Source organism: Harpia harpyja (genome assembly GCF_026419915.1).
Source record: "Harpia harpyja isolate bHarHar1 chromosome W unlocalized genomic scaffold, bHarHar1 primary haplotype SUPER_W_unloc_1, whole genome shotgun sequence".
NCBI lineage: Eukaryota > Metazoa > Chordata > Aves > Accipitriformes > Accipitridae > Harpia > Harpia harpyja.
Window position 1 is genome coordinate 228,704 of NW_026293183.1, and position 27,911 is coordinate 256,614.

The 27,911-nt window shown below is 65.3% G+C and overlaps 1 protein-coding gene across 1 annotated transcript; it reads right to left on the reverse strand.

Annotated features, from left to right (window-relative positions):
- Positions 1-277: 277 nt before the first annotated feature.
- On the reverse strand, positions 278-27,450 carry LOC128138077 (ryanodine receptor 1-like). The gene is given in 64 exon segments (XM_052779378.1): positions 278-495; positions 585-705; positions 861-932; positions 1,053-1,168; positions 1,378-1,525; positions 3,016-3,210; positions 3,451-3,611; positions 3,966-4,086; positions 4,164-4,259; positions 4,632-4,822; positions 5,142-5,277; positions 5,339-5,433; positions 5,770-5,902; positions 5,989-6,103; positions 6,589-6,646; positions 6,649-6,831; positions 7,236-7,370; positions 7,824-7,874; positions 7,877-7,925; positions 8,353-8,550; positions 8,822-9,587; positions 10,346-10,572; positions 10,864-10,950; positions 11,083-11,213; positions 11,216-11,244; positions 11,432-11,522; positions 11,525-11,591; positions 11,876-11,970; positions 11,973-12,001; positions 12,169-12,283; positions 12,286-12,350; positions 12,352-12,469; positions 12,472-12,529; positions 13,051-13,258; positions 13,319-13,497; positions 13,950-14,155; positions 14,591-14,738; positions 14,984-15,159; positions 15,678-15,762; positions 17,304-17,420; positions 17,862-17,965; positions 18,369-18,589; positions 19,043-19,217; positions 19,535-19,782; positions 19,971-20,104; positions 20,191-20,309; positions 20,471-20,566; positions 20,768-20,785; positions 20,788-20,902; positions 21,074-21,157; positions 21,160-21,242; positions 21,894-21,984; positions 22,408-22,572; positions 23,598-23,668; positions 23,671-23,753; positions 24,321-24,398; positions 24,501-24,594; positions 24,686-24,792; positions 25,019-25,053; positions 25,055-25,131; positions 25,574-25,652; positions 25,723-25,797; positions 26,376-26,592; positions 27,419-27,450. Coding segments are annotated over 64 exon segments (8,190 nt in total).
- Positions 27,451-27,911: the final 461 nt, after the last annotated feature.

The following is a 27,911-nucleotide window of genomic DNA, read 5'->3' on the forward strand; positions in this document are numbered from 1 at the left end:
CTATAGGGCATGCTCGTTTCCCCAGCCCTTCATTAGCTGCCATGGACGTGGGTTCAGCTCGGGGGGGGGCAGGGCAGGGGGGTGGTTACTGCAGACCTGGGGGGGGGGTCGGGACCCCCCAAACCCCGTGGGGGGGCTTCTCCGCTGCCACCAGCTGGGATGCTCTGCCGGATCAGGCTCCACATCGTGCCGGGGGGGGGGGGAGAGCAGTAGGGGGTCCCTCGGGGAGGGGCAGTGGGTGGGGGGCAAGGGCGGTGGGTGCCCCCCCAGCCTGGTGTTACCTGCTGTTGTCCACGTCGTACCTCTGGACATCCTCAGCTCTGTAGCCCTTGATGTTCTCCTCCGAGTTGGGGCCACCACCGATGACCTTCTGGGTGGGGGGGATGGTCCCCGTTGGGGTCCGGCATGTGTTGGGGCGGGGGGGGGGGAACATCACCATCCCTCCCATCTCGACTGCTCGGCTCTCACCGTTGTGGTTTCCCTTGTGACCATGGTCTGCGTCACAAAGACAGGGTAAAACTCTGTGGGGGGAAAGAGGGGACCATCAGAGGACCCTGGGGACCTTGTGTGTCAGCCCCCCCCACCCCATGTCCCACTGTCCTTGACGAGGAGACACGGCATCTCGGCATCCAGCCGCTGGCAGCCGAAGTGGAGTTCATTCTGCTCAGCGGCGTGCCTGACGGTGCTGGCAGCGTCAAAAGCCAACTGCCTAGCCCAGCGGGCAGCCAACATACGCTGGCACCATCTTGTAGCCCTATGGCACATGGGATGGAGGTCACCCTGCCTGTCCATCCATCCAGATCAAGCCCCATCCCCCGCGAGACCCTGCGGTGCTGTCCCCTGCCCAGCGAGGCTCTTACCTTTAGCACCATGGAGGTCTTCATCAGCTTCATCCCGCCATGGGAGCGCAGCGCTGTGTCCTGGATCCTCACCTGCAGAGAGGAGGAGGAAGAACCCCTCCTTAGACCCCGAGAAGCTGCTCGGCTTCTTGCCTGTCTTCCTCATAACGTCGAGGCGTGCTGTGGCAGAAGGGCTCTACGGGAGCGGCATACCCTATAGATCACCAAGGTGCGGTTAACTGGGTCCTGCCTCTGCAGGGGGGACGTCAGGCTGAAGGGGTGGGAGAGGACCACCGCGAGGTGCCGGTGGTTGAGGAAGTTGTCCCACTCTGCAAGGAGAGCAGGCAACAGTGGGACCCTGCCGAGGGGATGAGCAACCCCTCACCCCTTTGTTGGGGTTTTGTTGCATTTTCTTGGGGTTTGTTGCGTTTTGTTGCATTTTCTTTGGGTTTTGTTGTGTTTTTGTTGTGGTTTTTGGAAAGAGGCCAGGCAGTTTCCCTTCGCTGCTCTCCCAGGTCAGGGACAGTGAACTTCTCACCCTTGCCCCGGTGGATCTGCTGGGGCGGCTCCTGGTTGGAGACCAGGTCGAGAACCTTCCTGCAGTGACCCGGATCGATGTAGAAGCCCCCCCCCGGGGACGACCTCCTTCTCGGGGGTGATGGTGGGGGACAAGGGGATGACTCCATCTGCGGGGGTGAGAGGGGGGGAGGATGTTGGGGTGCAGACGCCCCCCCGACACCCCCCCCGACCCCCAACCCGACCCCCCCTTACCATGGACTATGCCCAGGAGGAACCAGCTGTGTCACCCATCCCCCTTGTGGTGGCACTCATCCCTCCATGATCTCATCCGTCCCCCCCCCGTGATGTCATCCAACCCCCCCAAGGTGGCATCACCCATCCTGCTGTGATGTCACCCATCCTCTCGCGGCTTCACCCCCCACCCTTTGGGCCCAGGCCCCACCCAGTGATGAGGTCACAGTCTCGTCCTACCGCCCCCTCCCCAGGGCCCCTCCCAGCATAGAATCATAGAATCATGTTGGTTGGAAAAGACCTTCCAGATCATCGAGTCCAACCGTTAACCATGCCCCCTAAACCATGCCCTGGAGTACCCTGTCCACTCGCTTTTTGAATACCTCCAGGGATGGTGACTCAACCACTTCCCTGGGCAGCCCATTCCAATGTTTGACAACCCTCTCAGTAAAAAAATTTTTCCTAATATCTAACCTAAATCTCCCCTGCCTCAACTTGAGGCCATTTCCTCTTGTCCTATCTCCAGCCATCTGACAGAAGAGACCAACACCCACCTCACTACAACCCCCTTTCAGGTAGTTGTAGAGAGCGATAAGGTCTCCCCTCAGCCTCCTCTTTTCTAGACTGAACAACCCCAGATCCCTCAGCCGCTCCTCATAAGACTTGTGCTCAAGGCCCCTCACCAACTTGGTTGCTCTCCTCTGGACACGCTCTAGCAGCTCAATGTCTTTCCTGTAGTGAGGGGCCCAAAACTGAACACGGGACTCAAGGTGCGGCCTCACCAGTGCCGAGTACAGGGGAACAACCACCTCCCTGCTCCTGCTGGCCACACTGTTCCTGATACAGGCCAGGATGCGATTGGCCTTCTTGGCCACCTGGGCACACTGCTGGCTCATATTCAGCCGGCTGTCAACCAGCACCCCCAGGCCTTTCTCTGCCGGGCAGCTTTCCAGCCACTCTTCCCCAAGCCTGTAGCGCTGCATGGGGTTGCCGTGACCAAAGTGCAGGACCCGGCACTTGGCCTTGTTGAACTTCATACGATTGGCCTCAGCCCATGGATCCAGCTTGTCCAGATCTCTCTGTAGAGCCTCCCTACCCTCGAGCAGATCGACCCTGCCTCCCAACTTGGTGTCGTCTGCAAACTTGCTGAGGGTGCACTCGATCTCCTCATCCAAATCATCAATAAAGATATTAAACAGAACAGGGCCCAACACCGAGCCCTGGGGAACACCACTCGTGACCCGCCGCCAACTGGATTTCACCCCATTCACCACTACCCTCTGGGCTCGACCATCCAGCCAGTTTTTCACCCAGTGAATAGTGCACTTATCCAGGCCACGAGACGCTTGGGGGGGGGATAGGTGGGGGTGAGACAGGGGTTTTGGGGGTCCCACCGGCAGAGAGCCATGAGGCACTCCTCAATGACATTGTGCTGGGCCTTGGTGAGGGTGAGGGAGCGGCCGCAGGAGAGGCAGTAGATGGTGTGTAGCATGGAGTCCACCATGATGGTGCAGTGCTTGGTGCCGGCAAAGAGCGGGGCGCACTTGGTGATGAGCGGCAGCACCGCCAGGCACAGGTACTGGTTCAGCGCCAGCACCATCCCCGTCATGCTGGAGGTGGCCTGGTGGCGGGGGCGGTTTGGAGGGGGGGGGTGTCAGGACCCCATGGGGCAGGGGGACCCCCCCAACTCACCCCACAGAGGGACCCCACAGGAAAGGGATGCCATGAGGCAGGGCAGATTTGGGGGACCCCATAGAGCAGGTTTAGGGGACCCCAGACCCATCCCATGGGGCAGGGCAGGTTTAAGGGGACCCCAGACCCACCCCAGGGGTCAGGCAGGGCCCCGGCCAGGGGGTCTCACCGTGTCGAGGGAAGCAGCTGCCCGCATGTCAGGCAGGAAGCCCACCTCCAGCATGTGCAGCAGGAACTCCTGGCTCTCGATGCCATAGACACGGTCGAGGAAGAGCACCGTGGGCTCCGGCACAAAGCTGGCCACCATCTGCGGCTCCACCAAATTTCCATCTGGATGGGGGGGCTGGCAGCGCTGGGGGGCTGCACCCTGCCTGTGCCCCCCTGGGGGGCTGTACCCCTGCCCACAGCCCTGCCTGTGCCCACTCCCCCCTCCAGGGGGGCTGCCTGCCCCTGGATCACCCCGGTGCCCCCCGTCTGCCTGGGCATCCCCCTGTTCCCCCAAAACCTGTGGCCCCCCCCCCCAGTCTGACTGGGAACCCCAGTCTGCCCCCCAAGCCTGGTGTCCCCCCCCAGTCTAGCTGAACACCCTGTGTCCCCCCCAACCCCGCAGCCCCTGTTCTGCCGGGCACCCCAATGTCCCCCCAGTGTGTCTGAGCACCCCGTGCCCCCCCTGCGGGCACCCACCTTTGCCGAGGGCAGGGATCTGCAGGGGGAGGCTGATGATGCCCACCAGGTCCTCAAGGGGTACGAGGGAGCAGAGGATGGCTTGGATCTGTAGAGCCTCCTCCTTGCCTGCTTGGATCAGCTGGGGAGTGAGATGGGGGGGTCACACCGGGCCTGGCCCTGCTGTGTCCCCTCATGTGTGTCCCCCCAGCTCCTTACATGCATCTCGGGGGCACAGCGACCCAGCAGGTCGATGAGGACAGCATAGAAGGACACGATGGCGTTGCCCAAGTGCACCCGGTTCTCCTCGGGTGGCTCTTTGCCCCCAAACCTGTGGGGGACAGGGGGGTGGGGGGGCATCGCGGGGACCCCCAGCATCCCAACAGCATGGGGACCACAGGGTGAGGGACCACCAGGCATCACCCTGGTGTGGGGACCTCCAGCATCCCTGTAGCATGGGGACAGGGGGGATCAGGGGATGAGGGAGCATTGCAGGGACCCCAGCATCCCTGCAGCATGGGGACATAGGGGGACAGCAGGGTCAGGGGATGGGGGCATCATGGGGACACGGGGACCCCCGGCATCCCTGCAGGGTTGGGGACAAGGGCGATTGCAGCCCCAGCCGCCCCCCGGCCGTGCCCACCCCAGCGGCCCCCCCCATCCCCTCCCCTCCCATCCCTGTCCCACGCACGGCTCCCGCTGCCGCTCCCTCCTGCCGGTGGGCCCATCGCGGGCAGGGTCCTGGGCGATGTGGAGGGCGTCCTGGATGGTAGCCAGCAGCCTGCTGCCCCCCTTGCCCCGCAGCGCCGGCCCGAAGCACTCAGGTTGCCAGATCAGCAGCTGCATCACCATGTTGGCATTCTCCTCCACACTCTCCCCTGCAGCACCAGTGGGCTGCCAGGGACCCCCCCGGGGATGGGCAGGGACCCCCAGGGTGCCAGGATGGGGACACAGGGACCCCCAGGGTGCCAGGTGAGGGGACGCAGGGACCCCCAGGGTGCCAGGCTGGGGAGGACATGGGGGTGCAGGCACCCTGGGGGGGGCCAAGGATGGGGACACAGAGACTCCCAGGAGGGCACAGATGGGGACATGGGGGTGCAGGGACCCCCAAGGTGCCAGGATGGGCACACAGGGACCCCCCCAGGGAGGGGATATGGGGGGGACACAGAGGGGGACACCTCCCACACACACACTCACCGTTGACAAAGATGGCGAAGTGGAGGAAGTCGAGGTAGTGCTCGCCCCCGCAGGGGTTCCAGCCGATGTCAGGGTACCCCTTGGAGAGCAGCATGGGGCAGCTCTGCAGCCCGCAGCTCGCCAGGTACATCACCACCTGCGGCGGGCACCCACCTCACACAGGGGGACACATTCCCCCCAGTCCCCAGGGTACCCACCTTCTCCAGGTCCTGCTCCTTCAGGGCCAGTGCCAGCTCGTTGCTGTCGACAACAGAGGCAGCTGCCACATCCAGGGGTGTCAAGCCCTGCATGCCTTAGGGGGGGGAGGTGGTGGTGTGTGTGTGGGGGTGTTAGGGTGCACGGACACGGGGCAGGGGGACACGGCTTGTGGGCACCTTGGGCTGCTGGGGGGCTGGGGAGCCAGGCTGGGATCAGGAGGTGCAGGGACACCCCCAGGGTACCAGGTTGGGGGGTACAACAGGATACAGGGACCCCCCAGGGTGCCAAATTTGGGATGCAAGGGGGTGCAGGGACCCCAGGGTGCCAGACTGGGGGATGCAGGGGACAAGGAGGACTCATCTCTCCAGGGATGCTGCTGGCAGCAGGCAGGGCAGGGGTGGCAGGGAGGGGACAGGGGGTGACAGCTCACCCAAGTCAATGCTGCTGTTCTCCAGCAGGTAGCTGAGGTGGTCGAACATGGAGCGCTGGTTCTGCCGGCTGATGCGGCAGAAGTAGCAGAGGAAGCGGCAGCAGTTGGTCACCATCTTGGGGAAGCGAATCTCCTGGGGAAGAGGCGGGGGGACCGGGGGGGTCAGAGGCCACTGGAGGGGACACATAGGGTTGGGGACATCCAGGGGAGGGGGCTCACCTTGGACTCGCCACCACCCAGCATGCTGACCATCACCTGCATGACAGTCTCATGCATCCCCAGTGCCTGCATCAGGTTGGGGTGCTGGTAGAAGACCTTGTTGTTCATGATGCTCCTGGGGGGGGGCAAAAGGGGACACAGGGGGGGGGGGGGGGGGGGTCACTGCAGGGTGCCTGGGTGTCCAGAGAGTGCCCAGGGTAGGGAAAGCAGGGTGCCCTGGGGACATGTGGGGGTGCCAGGGGGGAGAGAGGGTGCTCAGGGTGGGATATGGGGTGCTGGGAGGGCAGCAAGTGCCTGGGGGGGGACGACAGGGGGTGCCTGGGGGACACAGAGGGACATGGGGTGCCCAGGGAGGGGACGTGGGGTGCCTGGGGGGTACAAGGTACAGGAAGGGGACAGGGGGTGCTGGAGGGGGTTGTGGGGTGTCAGGGGGGATTGTAGGGTGCTGGACAGGGATGTGGGGTGTCTGGAGGTGATGCAGGGGACACAGGGTGCTGGATGGGGATGTGGGGTGCCTGTGGGGGTTGTGCAGGGTGCCTCGGGGGGATATGGGGGCTGGATGGGGATGCGGGGTGCCCACGGCACGCTCCAGGCACCCACCCGATGCTCTGGATCATGAGGTTCTCCTCCTCGGGGCCCATCTGGACGATGAGGAGGGAGTGGTGTCGGGGACTGAGAGGGTGCTGATGGTGTAAGCCTTGGAGAGGGCGCGCACCAGCTCCCCCAGGCTGTCGTACTGCCAGTGCAGGAGGCTGAACATGGCGCGCACCGGTTCGGGGCTCTGGATGAAGGACTCCTGCGCCCAGTGCACCATCATCTGCGAGATCAGCTCCTGCAGCGTGCCTGGGGAATGAACGGCGGAGAGCTGTGGCACACCCATGGGGACGGGGATGGCTGCGTGGTGGCTTGGGGACAGCCCGAGCCTGCCACTGCCTTGGGGACAGCCCGAGCCTGCCACTGCCTTGGGGACACCTTGGTTGGCACCTTGGGGACAACTCTAGATGGGTGGCACCTTGGGGACAGCCTGGCCATGCTCTTGGGGACAACTCTATATGGGTGGTGACTTGGGGACAGGTTGGCACAGCCCGAGCCCACCACCACCTTGGGGACACCTTGGTTGGCAATGGCTCAAGCCATGCCTTGGGGGACACCTCAGTTGGCACCTTGGGGACAGCCTGGCCACGACCTGGGGACACCTGAGTGGGCACCCGGGGGCCACCCCATCCCACCCCCCCGTCCCCCCTCACTGGGCACTGGTGGCTCCTCGGGGGGTGCTTCCTTCTCTGCCGCCGTCCCCCAGAGCCCCGCCACCTTCTGCACCAGCCCCAGCAGCCGCTGCCACATGGACATCTCCTCCTCCTCCTCACCCGCCAGCTCGATGCCTGGGGGGGATGGGGGGGTCGGGGGGGGGGGGCCATGTCCCCAAAGCGGGGGGGTTGTCCCATGCTCCTGGGGGTCCCTGGGCTCCCTGGATGGGGATCCCCATGCCCTGGGGGGGTCTCTGTGGCTGTCCCGGGAGCTGCCCCCGCACCCCTGGATGGTCCCCGCACCCCAGGACAGGGGTTCCCGTTGCACAGAGTGACCCTGCATTCCCCTTACATCGGGGGGGGCGGGGCCTTAAAAGGGGAGTCATCGTGCCCCCAGGATCGGGGGTCCCCCAATGTCCCCAGTGGGGTGGGGGGTCTCCATACCCTGGGTGGGGGTCCCTGTGCCCCTGGGATGGGGGTGTTCCCTTGTCCCCAGTGGGTCTTGGGATAGGAGGTCCCCCCACCACCAGGATTGGGGTGTTCCCGTGCCCCTGGGGGTCCCTGTGCCCGGGGGGGGTCCTGTCTCACCACAGCATGCCAGCAGGTTGTGGAAGTCGAGGAGCTCATCACAGATGTCCTCGGGCACTCCTCCTCATCTGCCCCTCCCTTGTACTGCAGCAGCATGTTGATCTGGGGGGGGGGAACACATGGGAGGACACGGGGGGACACCAGGGTCAGCCATCACCCCACACACATCCCCGTGTCCCCATACATGTCCCTGTTTCCCTCTGCATGTCCTTGTCCCTGCACCTGTTTCCCACACACCCCCCCATGCATGTCCCTGCAGGTGTCCCCATGTAGGTCCCAGTTCCCCGTGCACATCCCCATGGGTGTCCCCATTCCCTATGCGTGTCCCCAGTCCCCATGTGGGTCCCCCTGTGGGTGTCCCATGTCCCTGTGCAAGTCCTGGTTTCCCATGTACATCCTCACACACATCCCTGTGCATGTCTCCGTGCATGTCCCACAGGTGTCCCCAGTCCCCACGCATGTCCCGGCTTCCCACACTCAACCCCATGGTCATCCCCATGGGTGTCCCTCTTCCGTGGCCGCCCCCCACCTGCTCTTGGGGTGGCGAGCAGAACTTGCGGGTGCGCTGGGCGGTCTCGGCGGCCGACATGGTGAGTGCCCGCATCAGCTGCCTGTAGCAGCGGCGCTGGTCGCGCTGCAGCCGCTCCACATGCTGCTCTAAGGCAATGATGGCCTTGACACGGTGCTGCAGCTCCCACTCACAGAAGTACTGCAGCAGGTTGCACATCTGCGCCCGCAGCATCAGCGGTGAGGGACACATGGGTCCCCAAAGTAGGGGGGGGTGAGGGACAAGGGGGGGCCCCAGGGATGCTGTCAACTGGGATGACTGGGGAAGTGGGAGTGGAGCTTGGGGGGAATTGGGGACGCCCCTGGGGGTCCCTGAGGATGGAAGCTGGGGACAGTGGCTGCACCCAAAGAAGGGGACATGGGGACAGGCACCCCAGGGAGGGGACGTGGCCCACCCAGGGCTGTGACACCCCCCGGGAGGGTCACCTCACCTGCAGCTTGACCAACTCAGGCAGCTTCATCTGCAGCAGCCCTTCCTCCAGCCCTTCCTCTTCCTCCTCCTCCACCTCAATGGCCTTCCTCCACACCTCCTCCTCCTCGCCATCAGCTGGGGGCTCCTGCCGGGGCTCCCCAAAGACCCTGGGCTCGATCATCCGGAGGACACGGCGCACGTCCCTGTCCCCCAGCGCGCCCACAGCCAGCAGTGCCGACACCAGCACCAGCTGGAATTCCATGCTGCCGCCCACCAGGTCCCGGGCGTAGGGTCCCCCCCCGGCCACCGCCTCCACCAGCATCCTGATGGCCCGAGCCCCCAAGGGAATGCTGGGACTGAGTGGCACCTGCCCGCTGCCAGCCACCAAGACAAAACAAGGTTCAGCAAAATAGGGCTGGGGTCGCAAACAGGTGCTGGGACCCACGCCAGGGGGTCTGGGCGCTCGCCCACCATCGGGGAAGAGGGTGATGCTTTTGGTGGCTTCAGTCATGGGGATGATGAATTCAGTGCTCATGGAGGCGCGAGTGTGCTGGGCGGCATCGAGGTGCATGGCCAGCAGCAGGTCGTAGTAGCCAGCACGCAACAGTCCCGGCAGCTCAGGGCTCTCGATGGTGAAGAGGAGCTGCGCCTGGTCCACGTGGCTGCAGAGCGCGTGGGCCACCCGGTTGTTCCCTAGGGTGCAGATGGCGCAGTACAGCTTCAGCGTGTGCCACTGGAACCGCAGCAGGTCCAGCTGCTCCAACAGCTCCATGATGTTGATGCACCTGGGGGAGGACACAGGGGTCAGCACGAGACACCTGGGGCTCCTGGTGATGGGACCCAAGGGGACACAACACCTGGATCTCCTGGGGACAGGACCCCCAGGTCTCCTGGGGACAGGTCTCCTGGGGATGGGACCCCTGGGGACGGGACCCCTGGGGACACGACACCAAGGTCTCCTGGGGATGGGACCTCTGGGGGCTCTGGGGGTGTGATGACTAGGTCCCCTGGGGGTGGGTCCTCGGGGTCCCTTGGGGGTACAACACTTAGGTCCCCAAGGGATGGGACCCCAGGGTCCCCTGGGGGTACAAAACCGAGGTCTCCCAGGGATGGGACCCCTGGGAGTATGACACCTAGGTCCCCTGGGGACAGGTCCCCAGGTCCCCTGGGGATGGGATGACTAGGTCCCCCAGGGACCAGACCCCCACGTTCCCTGGGGGTACAACACCTAGATTCCCTGGGGATGGGTCTCCTGGGGGTACAACACCAAGATCCCCAGGGGACAGGACCCCTGGGCACCCAGGAGGTGGGACACAACATCAGGGTCCCCTCAGGGCAGGACATATGGGTGTCCCCTGGGGCTGGGACACATCGGGGTCCCCTGGGAGCAGGACATGCAGGTCCTCTGGGACATGATGCCAGGGTCCCCTGGGGCAAAACATCAGGGTCTCCTGGGGGAAGGACACCTCGGTCCCTTGGGTGGCAGGACACCAGGATGCTGGGGTCCCCTGGGGTGGCGATGGGGAGGACAGAGGTCCCCGACCTGTTCTCCTCGGGGATGTGGAGGGCCATCATGACAAGGGGCTCGGTGCACTCCACCACCCAGCCCTGTCGCTCGCTCAGGCGGGTGGTCTCCATGCCCAGGAACTCATTGGGCATACAGCTCCAGGTGACGGGCGTCAGGAGCTGGATGGCCAAGCGCGGTGGGCACTGTGGCTCTGGGTTCTTCCACTCACTGCTGAACATGGCAGCCGAGATGGGCATGATGTTCTGGGGGGGGGGGCACGGGGGGTGTGAGATGGGGTGGACCTGGGCATCTGGGATGCCTGCTGCCCTCCCCCTCCTCCCCGAGACCCCCAGGTTCTCCTTGGTCCATCCTACAGACCCCACAACCCTCCATAGACCTCACTATCTCCCCAGTGATCCCAGTTCTCCTGGGTCTAGACCCAAAGACCCCCAGCACGCACAGGGGTCCAGCTTCCCTTGGTCCAGACCCCACTATCTCCCCATAGACCCCACTACCTCCCCCAAGGGTGACCTGGGGGGGGACCCAGGTGTCACCTTGAGCTTGCCCAACTCAAACTGGATGATGTTCTGGCTGGTGGGGAGGGCAAAGACGGCCAGGAAGAGCTTGGTGTTGGGTTCCACCTGCACGGATGAAGGCACTGAGACCAGGGATGGAGATGCCAAGCCCCTGGGATGGTGATGGAACCCGCCCCAGCCCACGTGGGGGGCCATGGGGGTGCAAGGGGGGGGGTGCGGGGGGGGGGTCCATCCCACCTGGAAGAAGGTGTTGATCTCCTTGCCGTTGGCGAAGGTCATGAGGCCGGTGGCCAGGTCTACCAGGCAGCCAATGACCAGGTCGGTGTGGCTGACCCGTGCCTGCTGCATGGTGCTGGCGAACTCCCCCCCCACACCATGTAGCAGTTGCTCCGCTTGATGCTGGGGGGGAGGGTGGGCTGGGAGGGGCAACCTCCCCCATTGTCCCCTCAAGGGACCCCCAGGTCCTGAACCCCTTCCCCATCACCCCCTGGAGATCCCAGTTTGGGGATCCCAGTTTGGGGCGCCTCTTCCCCATTGCCCCCCCTGCCCCGGATCCCCGATGCCCCACCCACCCACCCCATGTTACCTGTTGCGCACACTGCCCTTGTCATCGCCCATGGTGACGGTGATGGTGTGGACGCAGGAGAGGTCGAAGGTGGGGTCATGCTGGTGGAAGTTGGGGTCACCCAGCCCACCCAGACACTGGAGGGCTCCTGCCCCATGAAGATCCGCACCGAGTAGTAGTACTGGGGGCAGAGAGGTCGGGGGGGGGCCGTAGGGAGGGGGGACAGGGATGGGAGGGGAACAGGGATGCAGGGATGGAGACAGGAATGGGGGACAGGGATGGAGACCACAGGGGTGGGGGACAGGGATAGAGACAGGGATGTGGGGATGGGGGACCAGGATGGGGACAGGGGTGCAGATTACAGGGGATGGGAGATAGGGATGGAGACCACGGGCTGCCGGGATGGGGACAGCAGGGTGCTAGGGTAGGGGTCAGGGTGCCAAAAGGAGCCACCCCCCCACCTACCGTGGTGGTGCTCATGATGACCTCAGGGTCATTGCGCTTGTCGGGGACCACATCCTCCTCAAGGCAGGGGACAGTGGGCACCGCAGGGGGGGCATGAAGGGCATCTTCCTGGCCTTGAACAGGAACCTGGGGGGCACCTGGCCCCACACACCCCATGGTCCTGCTCACCTCATAGCCGTGTCTCCCAGGACCCCACCATGGGACAATGCCCCCCCCCCCCGTGCACCCCAAAACCCTGGGATGGGGCAATGCCTCCCCTAACCCTGCTGTGGGACTCCCCCACCCCCACTCACCCCCTCCGGGTCTCGCCCTTCTCAGTGGTTGCATCCTTCTCGTTCTTGACATGGGGCTGGTCCCAGGAGGCCAGGGTGGCCGGACCCCCCCCCCCCCAGGCCCCTTCTCGCCCTCGCCTTCGGGGTGCCAGGGCCCGGCTGAGCGACAGAGGTGCTCAAATTCGGAGAGGGGATGACATCCTCGGGTGGCTCGGGGGGGCCTGGGGCAAGGGGGTGGCCCCGGGGGTGCAGCAGAAGCAAGGGTGGAACTGGACGGGGAGGTGGAGGAAGAGGAGCTCGGGTGGCGCAGCCAGGGAGCTGGGGCTCGGTGGGCCAGCCACAGGCATGGCAGTGTCTCCACCATCCCGTCCATCTGAGTCACCTGTGGGGCCCCCGGCGAGGTGTCACGGCAGGGGTGGTGACCCATGGGGATGGGGGACCCACAGGGATCAGGGACCCCTCGGGGACAGGCATCACCCCATTGTGGGGATACTTGGGCACTGGGGAGCCCTTGGGGTCAGGCATCACCCCATCCCAGGGACCCACAGGGATCAGGTACCCATCAGGGATGGGAATCACCCCACTGGGGGGGGACCCTCAGGTATTGGGGACCCCCATAACAACATGCATCACTAACTTGGGGACACACAGGGATTGAGGACCCCTTACACCCTGGGACTCTGCAGAGATGTGCATCACCCAGCCCTGGGGACCCTCAGGGACCCCCTGCACCCAGGGACCCCCCAGCACCATGCATCACCCAGCCCTGGGGACCAGGGACCCCCCGGCACCATGCATCACCCACCCCCAGGGACCCTCACACACCAGAGGACTCCCCTGCCCCCTGTAACTCCCATGGGACCAACCCCACCCCACCCGGGTCCCCCTTCCCCATCCCCTGACCTCCAGTTGAGGGTGGTCAGGGGGCACTGGGATGAACTGGAGGAGGCTCTTGCTGAACCAGAGGGTGATGGGTCTCTTCATGTTGATGGTGAAGGGCTCATAGCCCTCCTGCAGCCCGCAGATGCTGAAGAACCGCAGGCTGCCCACCTCCTGCCCCAGGTTCAGCCGCCCCTCCTGCTCCAGCCCCAGGCTGCACACTGGCACGAAGCTTATGGCAGGATGGGGGGGTCAGCGCCTGGACCACCCCCCCCGTCGGACCCCCCCCAACTCACCCTTGCCCATGTCGAAGTCCTTGAAGGCCAGCTCGGAGACAGCGTCGCTGATGAGGACCTCGCCGTTGAGGGTGAAGGTGATGTGGCTCTCGGTCAGGTCGATCATGCAGCCCACCACGTCCCCTGCCTGCCAGGTCCAGCTGAAGGGTTCGCTGCCCATGTGCCAGCGCTGTGCCTGGGGGGGGGGAACACGGCCGGGGGGGACCTGTGGCAATGGGGGACCCAGGGGACCTGGGGGGACGGTGGCATTTGGGGAGCAGGGGGGACCTGAGGCATCAAGGGCAATGGGGGACCCAGGGGACTTGGGGCATTGGTGGCACTTGGGGCACCTGGGGGGACCAGGGGGCACCTGGAGACCAGGGACAATTGGGGACCCAGGGGACCTGGGGGGGGCAATGGGGATCTGGGGGTGATGGTGGCATTTAGGGACCAGGGAGGACCTGGAGCAATGGGGGACCAGGGGGGACCCAGGGACAACCAGGGGCATGGGGGGTCCCAGGGGACCTGGGGCACAGGTGGCATTTGGGGACCAGAGGGGACATGGGGCAATGGGGGGACCTGGGGTGTCAGGGGCTATGGGGGTCCCAAGGGAGTATGGGGGTCCCAGAGGGACTCTGGGGGTCTCACCCGGGGCCCATTGAAGACGTAGGTGAGGTCATCGGCACCCAGCTCGGTGTCAGGGTGCAGGTGGGGACGGGCCCAGCCCACCCGCATCTCCCCAGTGGTGATGGCCTCGAACTTGAAGTACCACTTGCTGGCCCACACCGCGTAGCCCCGTTCCACCCGGAAGATGCGTGACTTGCCCACCCGGCCCCATGGCACCCCCTGGGCGGCTGGGGGGACAACGGGGTATTGGCACCCCTGCAGCACCCTGCACCCCCCCATGGCACCCTGCCTCCTCCCTGAACCCCAAAACAGCACCCTACATCAGCTCTGCACCCACAAATTGCACCCTGTACCCCTGAAGAGCACCCTGCACCCTCTCAGCTCCCCCAAACAGCACCCTGCACCCACAAAGGGCCCCCTGTGCACCCAAATGGCACCCTGCATCTTCCCTGCACCTCTGAAGAGCACCCTGCACCCCCAAACAGCACCCTGCACCTCTCTGCACCTCTGAAGAGCACCCTGCACCCCCCAAAGGGCACCCTGCCTCCTCCCTGCACCCCCAAAGGGCACCCTGCACCCTCTCTGCTCCCCAAAATGGCACCCTGCCTCCTCCCTGCACCCCCAAAATGGAGCCCTACCCCCCCCCCCAGCCAGGCACTCGCAGCTCTCCTGGTCGGGGGGCTCAATGTTGTAACCATAGCCGAGCAGGGTATGCACAGCCTGGCACAGGCTGTCCCGGTTCGTTGTCTTGGTGCACTTGTCCAGGAGGTGGTAGGGCACCAGCTGCAGGTTCCACTTGTTCTTGATGTCCTGGGGATGGGAGGGACACGGGGACACCACCGCCGTGGGCATGGGGATGTGGGGACACCGCCAGTGTGGGCGTGGGGACACAGACATGGGGACAAGGGGGTACCCACAGCCCTGGATATGGAGACAAGGGGGCACAGAGCACCCACAGCCATGGGCACAGTGACATAGTGGGGGGCACAGAGGAACCCCAACCCTAAGCATAGGGAGATGTGGGCAAAGGGACACAGGGACCAGAGCAACCGCACCTGGAGGGTGCTGTAGGTCCAGCCCTGCTGGACATGGTCGCGGGCCCAGACGTTGTGCCCGTTCTCAGCCAGGCGGTCGACCAGCGTCAGCTGCACCAGTGTCAGCTTCATGTGCGCCAGGTCCAGTGGCGCCGGCTTGTACCTGTTGGACATCACATACCTGGGGGGGGCACCGCCTGAGACCCCCCCCCCCGCAGGCACCCCCCCCCCAGACACTTTGCCAGTGACCCTAGACTGGGACCCCCTGAGACCTCAAACAAGGTTCCCCCCTACCTGGGAGCTCTCCCGACCAAGGACCCCAAAGCCAGGGGACCCCAACTGGGACCCCCCCCCCTACCTGGGAGTTCCCCCCAACCAGGGACCCCCCCCCAAAAGGACCCCTGACCCAGGGGACACCTGACTGGGACCCCAAACAGGGACTCCCAGTTGGGGACCCCCAGCCAAAGACCCCAACCCAGGGGAACCCTGACTGGGACCCCCCACATTGCAGACCCCCAACCAGGGACACACCCCCCATCAGGAACCCCTGACTGGGGACCCCCCAACCAGGACTCCCCCCCCAACCCATCACCTCCCTGACAAAGACCCCCACATCCCCCCCAAACCAGTAAAACACCCCCCCCAAACTGGGACTCCCCCAAAACCCAAGCCCCCCACCCCATCCCCAGCAGCTCTAGGGGTCCACCCCCCACACATGTTTTGGGGAGTTTGATCTTTTTGAGGTTCTCCTCTGCTTTCTCGTCAGCCATGCCCACATGGCAGCCCGGTGCCAGCAGGGTCTGGGGGGGGCACAGGGTGAGGGGGGACCCCAAAACTCAGCCCCCTGCCCTGCCAGGGGGGCACAGCATGGGGGGGATCCCAAAACCCAGCTCAGCCCTACCAGGGGGGCACAGCATGAGGGGGGGCCCCAAAACCAGCCCCCCCAGCCCATTTTGGGGGGACATGGCAAAGGGGGGGACCCCAAACTCAGCTCAGTCTAGTCGGGGGGGGGGGGGGGGGCACAGAGTGATGGGGGACTCCAAAACCCAGCCCTAGCCCAGTCTAGGGGGATATGGCAAGGGGGGGACCCCAAAACCCAGCCCAGTTGTGATGGGTTAACCCTGGCTGGACACCAGGTGCCCACCAAAGCCGTTCTATCACTCCCCCTCCTCAGCTGGACAGGGGAGAGAAAATATAACAAAGAGCTTGTGGGTCGAGATAAGGATAGGAGAGATCACTCACCAATTACCGTCACAGGCAAAACAGACTCAGCTTGGGGAAAATTAACTCGATTTATTACAAATCAACCAGAGTAGGGTAATGAGAAATAAAAACCAAATCTCAGAACACCTTCCCTCCACCCCTCCCTTCTTCCTGGGCACAACTTCACTCCCGGATTCTCTACCAACCCCCCAGCGGCACAGGGGGACGGGGATGGGGTTTACGGTCAGTTCATCACACGTTATTTTCTGCCGCTTCATCCTCCTCAGGGGGAGGACTCATCACACTCTTCCCCTGCTCCAGCGTGGGGTCCCACCCACGGGAGACAGTCCTCCACGAACTTCTCCAACGTGGGTCCTTCCCACGGGCTGCAGTTCTTCACGAACTGCTCCAGCATGGGTCCCTTCCACGGTGTGCAGTCCTTCAGGCACAGACTGCTCCAGCGTGGGTCCCCCACGGGGTCACAAGTCCTGCCAGAAAACCTGCTCCCTGGGCTCCTCTCTCCACAGATCCGCAGGTCCTGCCAGGAGCCTGCTCCAGCGCGGGGTTCCCACGGGGTCACAGCCTCCTTCGGGAACCCACCTGCTCCGGCGTGGGGTCCTCCCCGGGCTGCAGGTGGATATCTGCTCCACCGGGGACCTCCCTGGGCTGCAGGGGGACAGCCTGCCTCACCATGGTCTTCACCACGGGCTGCAGGGGAATCTCTGCTCTGGCGCCTGGAGCATCTTCTCCCCCTCCTTCTTCACTGACCTTGGTGTCCGCAGGGTTGTTTCTCTTACATGTTCTCACTCCTCTCTCCGGCTGCCGTTTACATCTGTCCCAACTTTTTTTTTCCTTCTTAAAAATGTTACCACAGAGGCGTTACCACTATCGCTGATTGGCTCGGCCTTGGCCAGCGGCGGGTCCGTCTTAGAGCCGGCTGGTATGGGCTCTCTTGAACACAGGGGAAGCTTCCAGCAGCTTCTTACAGAAGCCACCCCTGTAACCCCCCCCCCGCTACCAAAACCTTGCCACACAAAGCCAATACACCAGTCTAGGGGGATATGGCAAGGGGGGGGGACCCCAAAACCCAGCCCCAGCTCCTCTTCCCAGCCCCCCAGGCCCACGATGACCCCCCAACCCCCCCCCCCCACTTGAGGGTCTCCCCTGACATCTGGAGGTTGTAGCTCCACTCGGGCTCAGGCAGGCTGTGGAAGCTCAGCACACAGGGGTGCAGCTGCCAGTTGTTGTCCTGGATCTGGGGGGCCACAGGGTCAGCATCCCCCCCCGGGGGACCCCAAACCCTAGTGGGGATGGAGGGGGGGGGGCCCTGCTATGGCACTAGGGTGTCCCACTGTGCCCCAGCGGGGTCAGGGGGGGCTCAGGGGGGTCCCAGGAGGGTTGAGGGGCTCAGGGGGTCCCACCACACCCCAGGAGCACCTGGGGGGCTCGGGGGGGATGTCTGCCCATCCCGGGGGGTCCACTGCACCCCAGATGGATTGGGGGGGTCGGGGGGGGCTCATTGCACCCCAGGGGGGCTCAGGGGTCCCAGGAAGGTTGGGGATGCTCAGGGGGTCCTCACCGCAACCCCAGGGGCACTCAGGGGGCTCGGGGGGGGTCTGTCCATCCCGGGGGGCCCCACTGCACCCCAGAGGCTCTGGGGGTGCTGGGGGGCCCCGGGGGGGTCCCCAGGACTCACGGGGCCATAGGTCCAGCCCTGCTTGATGTGGGTCAGGGCCCACAGCTCGTGGATGTTCTCCGCCAGCTTCTCCCAGATGTGCTCCAGGTGGGGGGGGCAGCACAATCTGGTGGGGGTGCACAGGCAAAGGGGGGGGCACAGCCCCAGGCGGGGACCCCAAAACCAGCCCCCCAAATCCCCCCAGCCTCCAGCACCCCAAACTTCTAGCTGGACACCCCTAGCCCTCTCCATCTCCCAGCACCCCAAACCCCCATCCAAACCCCCCAGCCCCTCAAACCACCCCCCCAGCACCCCAAACCTCCATCCAAACCCCCCAGCACTCCAAAACCCCCATCCAAGCCCCCCGAACCTCGCAGCACCCCAAAACCCCCATCCAAGCTCCTAGGTCCCCCAGCACCCCAAAAACCCACTCCAAGCCCCCATCCAAGCCCCCCAAACCACCCAGCACCCCAAAACCCCCATCCAAGTCCCCCTCCACCCCCAAACGCCCCTCCCCCCCTGCCCCCACCTGGAGAGTGTCCACAGGGCAGGGGGTGAAGGCGGTGTGGGGCAGGGCCTGGGTGGGCCCCAGGAGGCTGCGGGTGCCGGGGGGTCCCTTGCCCTGATACACCTTGATGGGCTCCAGGCACAGGCACTCGCGGGGCAGCAGGGCCTCGGCGCAGGGCGAGTACCCGGGGGGGGCCAAGAACTGGAACTCCCCATGGCGGCCCCCCAGCAGGAACTGCAGCCTGGGGGGGGACGACACACAGCAGAGGCATGGGCCCCAGACCCACGGCATCCCCCGTGCAGTGATCCCCCAGCCCCTCGTGGTCCCAAGGCATCCCCCCCCCCCAACAAGGCCAATGCATCCCTCCAGCTCCCCCAACATCCCCCCCACCCCCCAGCATCCCTCTAGTCCCTCAGATCCCCCCCAGCACCCCCCCAGCATCCCTCCAGCCCCCCAGCACCCCCCTAGAAGCCCCCCCAGCACCCCCCCCCCCCAAATCCCCCAGCAACCAGAGGACCACAGACTCCTGGGTACCCCCCCCCACCCCCCAGCATGCCCCCCCATTACCCCTCCCCAGCATCCCCCAGCAAGCAGAGGACCGCAGACCCTGGGGTACCCTCAGCACCCCACAACCCCTCCATGACCCCGAGACGGGCTGGGGGGGGGACAGGACAGGACCCCCCCACAGCCTCACTTGACACCGGCGGAGAAGCTGGTGACGGGGGAGAAAAGGGTGTCAAGGTTGAAGCTCTCCAGGACACCCTGGATGGGGCAGCCATTGACGCGGAAGGAGGCACTGGGCACCCCCAGGTCCAGGCAGCAGCTCACCATGTCCCTGGCACCCAGCACCCACCGCTGCGGCGAGGCCACTGTCCATGCCACCCCCACCTGTGGGACACACCGTGGCACCGGGGGGGGCACGGAGGGACACAGGGGGCCACACTGTGACGGTGGTGGGGGACACACCAGGGGAGAGGCACCACACCAGGGGATGTGCTGTGGCATGTGCCGTGGCACTGGGGACACATCGGGGGGTACACCAGGGGACACGCTGTGACACCAGGGGACAGGGGACACGCCGGGTGTGCAAAGAGGATTTATGGGGGTGTGCAAAGGCAGCTCCAGGGGCGTGCAAGGGAGCGGGGGCATGGGAGAAAGGGGCTTAGGAGGGTGTGCACGAGGGGACGTGCACAAGGGGGGTCTGGGCAGGCCATACCTGTCCAGAGGTGGAGGTCGGCGCCGGCGCCGTTGCCCCCCCAGCCCTCGCCCCCCCCCAGGTAGGGGCTGTAGCCCCTGGCTGCCGCCCAGCCCACCCAGAGGTGGGTGGGCTGCGCCATGAGGAAGGGCTGCACCCACTCCACTGCCACCTCGAAGTACCACTTGCTGTACTGTGTCGAGCCCTCGTGCGTCCCCAGGAAGATGTTGGGGCGCATGCTGTGGCGGGGGGGGGGGGGTCAGTGTCAGGGACCCCCCAGGAGCACCCCAAGACCCCCAGGAAAATCCCTAGGGCACCCAGGAGCCCTCCAGGATGCTCCAGGACCCCTCCAAGTCCCCCAGGAGCACCCTAAGAACAACCAGGAGCACCCCAAGACCCCCACCCCCACCAAGGTCCCCTCACCTACCTGGTGACGTAGTTGACCAGCCCGGTCTGGAGCAGCAGGTCCCGCCAGGGCAGGAGGTTCTTGGTGATGAGGTTCTGGTTGGAGCAGACGGCCATGGCGTTGCAGATGCAGAGGGAGCAGAGCACGTCCAGCACCTGGGAGAGGGGGGGGACACGACACACGGACACACCTGCACACACATGTGCATGCCCCCCCCCAAAGGAGGGGACCCCCTCCTCACTTTGTGGTTGCAGCTGTGCTTGTCCAGGAGGGAGATGATGGACTTGATGTGGTTCTCCTGGATGATGTTGAGGACCTCGGGGCTCTCGATGAGGACGCAGTACAGCACCTCCAGGATACCTGCGGGAGGGACCCCAAGCCCCATAGCAGGGTCCCTACACCCATAGGAGGGTCCCATTCCTCATGCAAGGGTCTCTGGCTCCCTACGAAGGTCCTCAGCTCCATGCAAGGACTCCAGCTCCATTTGAGGGTCCTCAGCCCCCCACGAGGCCCCCGCTGACCCAAGGAGGCCTCCAGCCAGTCCAGCTCGCTGACCAGTCAGTCCAGGTTGGTGGAGAAGAGGGCGCAGTTGGTGTGGTTCCCCTGGATAAGCAAGGCTGGGGGGCACTGACTGGGGGGGGGCGTCAGGGACCCACAGCACCCCCAACTGCCCCGGGCACCAGCCCCTGCTCACCCCATGGCACCCTGTAGCACCCCATAGCACCCCATATTGCCCCATAGCCCCCATCCTGCCCCATAGCATCCCCTACCACACCACACAGCCCCCCATCCCGCCCCCCATCCCCCCATCTGCCCACCCAGCAGCTCATAGAGCAGTTGACGATCTTCTTCCAGGAGGCAGCTGCCTCCTTGCCAGCAAACTCGGCAAAGTGGGCAGCCGTGCTGTACACGTTCAGGCGGTGGATGCAGTTCAGCACCAGCGTGATCATGCCCTGAGGCCATGGGGAGGGTCACGCTGTGCCCCCCCCAAACCTCCCCCCACCAGCCCCATGGCCAACCCTGAGTGACCTCACGAGCCCCCCAGCAAGCTCTGGGGACCCCGTGCATCCCCCCTGTGGCCCCCAGCCCCAGGACCCCTCCCAGCCCCGGGAGGGGGGTCCCACCTCCTGCTGGAAGAGGTTCTGGCGGCCCCGCAGGGCCCGCAGCCGGCTTTGCCGCTGCTCGTGCTGCAGCTTGGCCGGGGGGGGGGTGTGTGCTGGAAATATCCGATCAGGTCCTGCAGGCTCAGGATGATGGCGGCGATGGGCAGCATGGGTGGGGGGGTGTAATGAACTGGTTAACTTTGTTCATGAAATCGCATGTGGGGGTAGAGACATTCCTCGCTTATCTAAAACCACAGTATCCAGTTAAGTACCGATGATTAACGAAAGAGGTTCCACCTAACAAACAAATGACGGCGCAAACGCACACACAATGCAGAAGATACCAGCCGAAGATACGAGCCGTCACGTAGACAGAAACTAGAAACTGTATAAATAAAGGGACTCTTCCCCATTTTCGGCGTGAGCCTTTGGCGGAGCACTGTCTCCCCGGCCGCCCAGCGCTGTTTTGCTCTCTTATCGCTTGCTAATAAATTCGATCTTGTCATTTAATACAAATTGGCTCCTCCAATTTGTCACGAGCGTCTATAACAGGGGGGACCCCTCTGCCCCTCCCACTCAGGCTGTCCAGGCTCCTGGGGGGGGGGGGCACGATGGAGTCAGCCCCCCCACATCCCCCTGCCAGCCCCACACACCCCCAGGTCCCTGTATCCCCACCTGCCCCATACATCCCCCCACCCCACACCCACCCCTTATACCCCCCCCAGACCCATGCAGGACCCCCCAGCCCCACTGCATGCCCCCCCCGCAGCCCATAACACCCTCCCAGCCCCACGACCCCCCCCCCAATGAAGTGCCCATAGAGCCTGGCCGTGCTGTAGACATCCATGCTGCCTGCGAGCCTGCGATTCCTGACACTGGGAGCAGGTGAGGGACAACACATCATCCATGTGTCCCTCCTGGTGCAGTATGGCCTGGGGGGGGGGGGCACGGGTGGTGGTCAGTGAGGGGAACCCCCCCCGACATCCCAGAGACCCCCAATGTAGCCCAGTGCCTTGCAGAGACCTGCCCTATGCTCCCCAGTAACCTCCCAGTACCCCCCCAGTGCCTCCCAGCACCCCCATAGCCCCCAAAGACACCCCATAGACCCCCTGGAGACCCCCTAGTGCCTCTCAGAGACCCCCCAAGCCCCCCAGAGACCCCACAACCCCCAAAGAATCTCCATAGACCCCTTAGAGATGCCCCAAAGACCCCAGGACCCCCCCCCAGCCTGCCCAGAGATGCCCCAAAGACCCCTTAGAGACCCCCTAGTGCCTCTCAGAGACCCCCAAAGACCCCAGCCCTCCCCTACAGCCCCCCCAGAGATGCCCCAGCAGCCCCCCCCCCAAGCCCCTCACCTTCCTCTTGAGCAGCCCAAGGTGCATGGCCTTGGTGTCAGCAGCGGCGTAGGTGAGCCAGAGCCCGCTGGCCACGTGCTGCACGAAGCAGAGGGACTCCCCGTACTTGATCTTGTGGGTCCCCATCCCCTCCACATCCCGCTTGGCCACCACCTCCAGCTTCTCCTGTTTGGGGGGGGGGGGTGGGGGGGGTGGGGGTGTCAGGGGACCCGCACAGGGATGGGGACCCACATGGGGACCAGGATGGGGATGGGGGTGGGGACAGAGACCTTCACAGGGACAGGGATAGGGACAGGGACCCACAGATGGGACTGGGATGGGGACCGGCACAGGGACCTTCATGGGGACAGGGAAGGGGACTGAGACCCTCACAGGGACGGGGATGGAGACCCACAGATGGGACTGGAATGGGGACCAGGATGGGGACCCACATGGGGACCGGGACCTTCACGGGAACAGGGACCAGGATGGGGACAGGGACCCACACAGGGACCGAGACCTTCACAGGGACAGGGATGGGGACCCACAGATGGGACTGGAATGGGGACCAGGATAGGGACCCACATGGGGACCGGGACCTTCACGGGGACGGGGATGGGGACCCAACATGGGGATGGGGACCAGGACCTTCATGGGGACAGGTATGGGGACAGGGACCCACAGATGGGACTGGAATGGGGACCCACATGGGGACCGGGACCTTCATGGGGACAGGGATGGGGGTGGAGACCCACACGGGGACCGGGATGGGGACAGGGATGGGGACTGGGACCTTCACAGGGACAGGGATGGGGACAGGGACCAGGATGGGGATGGTGATGGGGACAGGAATGGGGACCAGGACCTTCATGGGGACCCACAGATGGGACTGAGATGGGGACCCACAGGGGACAGGGACCCACAGGGGGACTGGGATGGGGACCAGCATCAGGCTGGGACCAGGATGGGGACAGGACTGGGATGGGGACCAGGACGGGGACCAGGACAGGGATGGGACGAGGATGCGAACTGGCCTGGGGATGAGGACCAGGATGGGGACCCAAACAGGGACAGACCAGAGACCACCCCCCACCCCAGGGCACCCAGTGACCGAGTCACCCCATCCCTCGGGGACACCCAGACCACCCCACGCCCCCCAACACCGGGTCTCCCCCTCACCCTGGCTGGACCCCCCCGTCCCTGTTGCCCACCTTGGAGATGCGGAAGCAGAAGGTGGAGGCACAGATGTTGGCGGCAGCTGCCTCCACCACGGCCAGGCCTTGTCCTCTGTCAGCGCCAGGTAACGTCCTGTGGTGATGTGTTGCAGGCGGAAGGGCTGGCCCCACTTCAGGTGGCTCCCGCTCCAGCTGGGGGGGGACACATGATGGGTCACCGGGGGGTCAGGGGACGCAGGGATGGGTGATGGGGACAGCATCGGGATGCAGGGATGCGCTACGGGGACACAGGGATGCAGGGGACACAGCATGGAGATGCAGGATGGGTCACGGGGACATGGGGACACAAGGTGGGGATGCAGGGGTGGACACAGGGGTGCAGGGATGGGTCATGGGGGATGCAGCATGGGCACAGGGATGGGTCACAGGGATGTGGGGACGCAGTGTAGGGATGCAGGGATGGGTCACAGGGACGAACACGGGGATGCCTCGTGGGGACATGGGGACACAGGGGACACAGTGCAGGGGTGGGTGGCAGGAACAAGGGGACATGGAGGACATGGGGTGAGGATGCAGGGACACATCCCAAGGATGTGGTTGGGGGATGCGGGGACGCTTCACGGGGACCCCCGGGGATGTAACGTGGGGATGCCGGGCCAACAGGCTGGGCTGCAGGGTCACCTCAGGGGGCTGTGACACGGGGACAGCAGCACAGGGACCCCCCCCCCTCCGGGAACCCCCCCCCCCCCCCCCCAATACCTGATGTGCAGGGGCTCCAGGTGCCAAAGGGACCAAGCATGGGTGCAAACGGCTCCTCCCTCGTAGTTCACCATGCTGCTGCGGGGACATGGCCGGTTGGGACACCGAGGGGACGGGGACAGGGACCCCCTGCCACCCCCCCACCCCAGGGGGGGACACCCAGGGTCCGGGCCCCCCCACCTGCGCTTCTCACCCTGCTCCAGTGCAGAGGTGGTCAGACACTCATCCATGTGGCTGTGGAAGAGACGCATGATGTGGCCACCCATCGCGTAGCCTGGGGACACCCAAAGGGAGGGGGGTCGGGGGGGATGGACCCTAGGGTCCCCTTCACCCACCCTGGGGTACCCCCCCCCCCCAGCACCCACCTTCCTCCGAGCCAGAGCAGATGGGGTTCATGTTGCAGAGGGTTTGCATGAAGGAGGTGTCTGCCTGCAGCTCCCCGCTCGCCATTGAGAGGTGCTGGGGACACATGTGTCACAGGGGGGGACAGGCGTCTGGGCCCATGACACCCCCCACAACACACAGAACCCCCCCGATACGCGTGCAAGGGCTCATATGAGGATGGGGAGCCTGGGGGAGCAGAGCATGGCTCGGTGGTGCACGCTTGCACAGCCTTTGTGCACAGTCCTTGCACGCTGGTGCTCACTTGTGCACCAGTGCTCACTCGTGCGCATGCAAAGCCCCATGCCCCCCCTCACCAGTAGCGCTCGGAGGAGATGCTGACGAGGATGAGGGTTGTTGCCCACCTGAACCTTCTCGCCCTCTGAGCGCTGCTTGGATGCGGGGTGCATGGTCCACCAGCACGCCTCGCCTGCGGGGGGGGTCGTCAGGGGGGCACTCCAGGGCCCCCAAACCCCTGGGGGACACCCCCCCCAACTTATCACCCCCCCAGGGCCCATAGGGACTCCCCCCCCCGGGGGACGCAGGACACCAGATGTGGGACCTCCCCATGGGGACCCCCCAAACCCTGGGTGACTCCCCCAAACCCCACAGGGACCCCCCCCAACCTTCAACCCCCTAAAGCCCATCAGGATCCCCCCCATAAGCCAATGGGACCCCCAAATCCCCCCCACCCTGCCACCCCTCCATAGCCTTTAGGGCCCCCCCAAACCCCAGGGTGACTCCCCCCAACCTTCAACCCCCTAAAGCCCATCAGGATTCCCCCCCCATAACCCAAGGGGACCCCTAAAGGCCCTGCCACCCCCCCCATAAGCCTTTAGGGCCCCTCCGAGCCCCTCAGGCCCCCCCCTTACTGGCCATGTCCTTCTGTAGCCCCACATCAAAGGCCAGTTTGTCAGTGACGGAGCAGGAGGTGGTGAGGCAGCTCAGGTACTGGGGGGGACAACCCTGTTATGGGAGTCCCCAGCCCCCTGGTCCCCCCCCGGGCCCCCCCCCAACTCACCATGCCGCTGTGGGAATGCCGCAGGAGGATGGCATGATCATAGAGCAGCGTCCGGTGCCCCCCGCCCTGTGATGACTTGGGGGGGGGGGCCGGATGGGGGGGTCAGTGGGGACCCCCTGAACCTTCCCCCCCCACCATCCCAGGGGGCTGCTGCAGGCTGGCGGCACCCCAGGCTATGTGGTAACCCGAGCAACGCATGGCCCTTGTGCGAGACCCATGTTGGGGTATGCCATGTGTCACACGGCCCTCGTGCAAGACCTGTGTCAAGGTATTCCGTGCGTTTGCACACCCCTCATGTCGGGGTACCCTGTGCATTGCACGTCCCTCATGCCAGAGCCGTGCACCCCTGTGCTCACACCTGGGGGTCTGCAGTGGGATCCATGCGGAATCGGGGGCTGCAGGCTTGGGGGGGGGGGGGCACACCCGGATGCCTGGGTCCATGCGGGGGTGGGGGGGCGGCAGAGCCCCCCCGGACAGTTTGGGGGGGGGTGTGCAGAGGAGCATGAGGCTGAAGGTAAGGATGAGGAGGGGGGTCACTGCACCACAGTGACACCTACCCACTTATCCAGGTTGACCCCCTGGGGTGGGCATGGGAGAGAGATAGAAGGGGGGGGTCACGGGGGGTTGGGACCCCCTCCCAGACCCCACCCGACCCACCTCGCCCCTGTCTCGGAGCTGTTGGCCAACATCTCCTGCATTGCCCGCACCAAGAGCGACTGCTCCAGCACGAAGCAGCAGATGGCCAGGTCAGGGGGCACGTTCGGGGGGGGGGGGGGGGGGGGGACACCCCACCACCGACCACTGTGGGTCCGTGCCAGGGGGTCCTCCTGTCCCCCCTGCCGGGTGATAGTGGGGTGCCCATGTCCCCCTCTCGGGGGGGTGGGGGGCGGTTATTAACAGCAACTCGGCGCCCCCCCCGGGGTCCCAGCCCAGTTTTGAGGACAAACTGGGAGAATTGGGACGAAGGAAGGAACTGAACTGGGCCACCCCCCCACCTCCAAACCGCCCCCCCCGGCGTCCGGCCCATATCCCCCCCCGGGGGGGGGGGGGGGGGGGGGGGGGGAAATCTGGTTTCCGCCCCCCCAGCAGCTGCTCCTCCCCCGGCTTTGCACGTTGCTTTTTTTGGGAGCACACGCGGCCCCAGGGACAGGTGGGGGGGGGGGGCGAGCACACACCCCCCCTGCACCCCACCTTGGACCCCCCTGCAATGCTGGGGGGGTTGGGAGCTGCCCCCCGCCACCCCGTCCCAGTCCCTCCCAGTGTTCCCAGTTTCAGGCTGGTGTGTGTCCCCCCCAAACAGCCCCTCCCAGTCCTCGCTTACCGCCCCCCTCCAGTCCCCCCTGTGCCTGTCCCCCAGTGCTCCCAGTTTCACCATTCCCCTCTCCTCAGCTCCCCCAGCATCCCCAGCCCTGTCTCCCCAGTACCCCCCCCAGTTCCCCAGATCTGAGCCCCCCAGTATCCCCAGACCCCCCAGCTCTCCCCCCCAGTATCGGCCAGTTCCCCCATTCCCCTCTCCCCAGTCCCCCCAGTATCCCCAGCCCTGTCTCCCCAGTGCCCCCCCAGTTCCCCCAGTATCCCCAGACACCCCCCCGCCTCTACCCCCTCCAGTATCTCCCAGTTCCCCCATTCCCAGTTCCCCAGCGCTACCCTCCCCCCAGTATCTCCTCCCAGTTCCCCCCAGTACCCTCCAACTCACCGTCCGCAGGAACTGGACATTGTCCTCGCCATCGGCCTCGGCTGTGGGTGCTGGTCACTAGTGAGTACCCCCAGCCCCGGGTGGGTGCTGCTGCCCGTGTCCCCGGTGCCGCTAGCCCCCGCCCCCCACGTCACGGGGGAGGGACCGAGGTGGGGTGGGGAAACTGAGGCACGGACCCCCCCTCCCCTCCCCTCCTCTCCACACACACCACACCCCCCCCACACCCACCCCCGGACGCCTGGGTTCCCCCACTGAAGAGGTTATGGGGGGCGGGGCGGGGGGGTCCCCCCGGAGTGTGTGTGTGGGGGGGGGGGGGGCACAGCCCATGGACATGCGTCTGGTCCTTTAAGAAAACGGGGGGGGCACTGCCCGGACACCCCCCCCCGCCCGGGGGTCCCCCGCGGGGGCGGGTGGGAGAATCCCAGTGCAGCCTAGTTGGGGACGGGCCCTGCCCCCATCTGCCCCTAATTAACTCCTCGCGCTAATGAGGGGG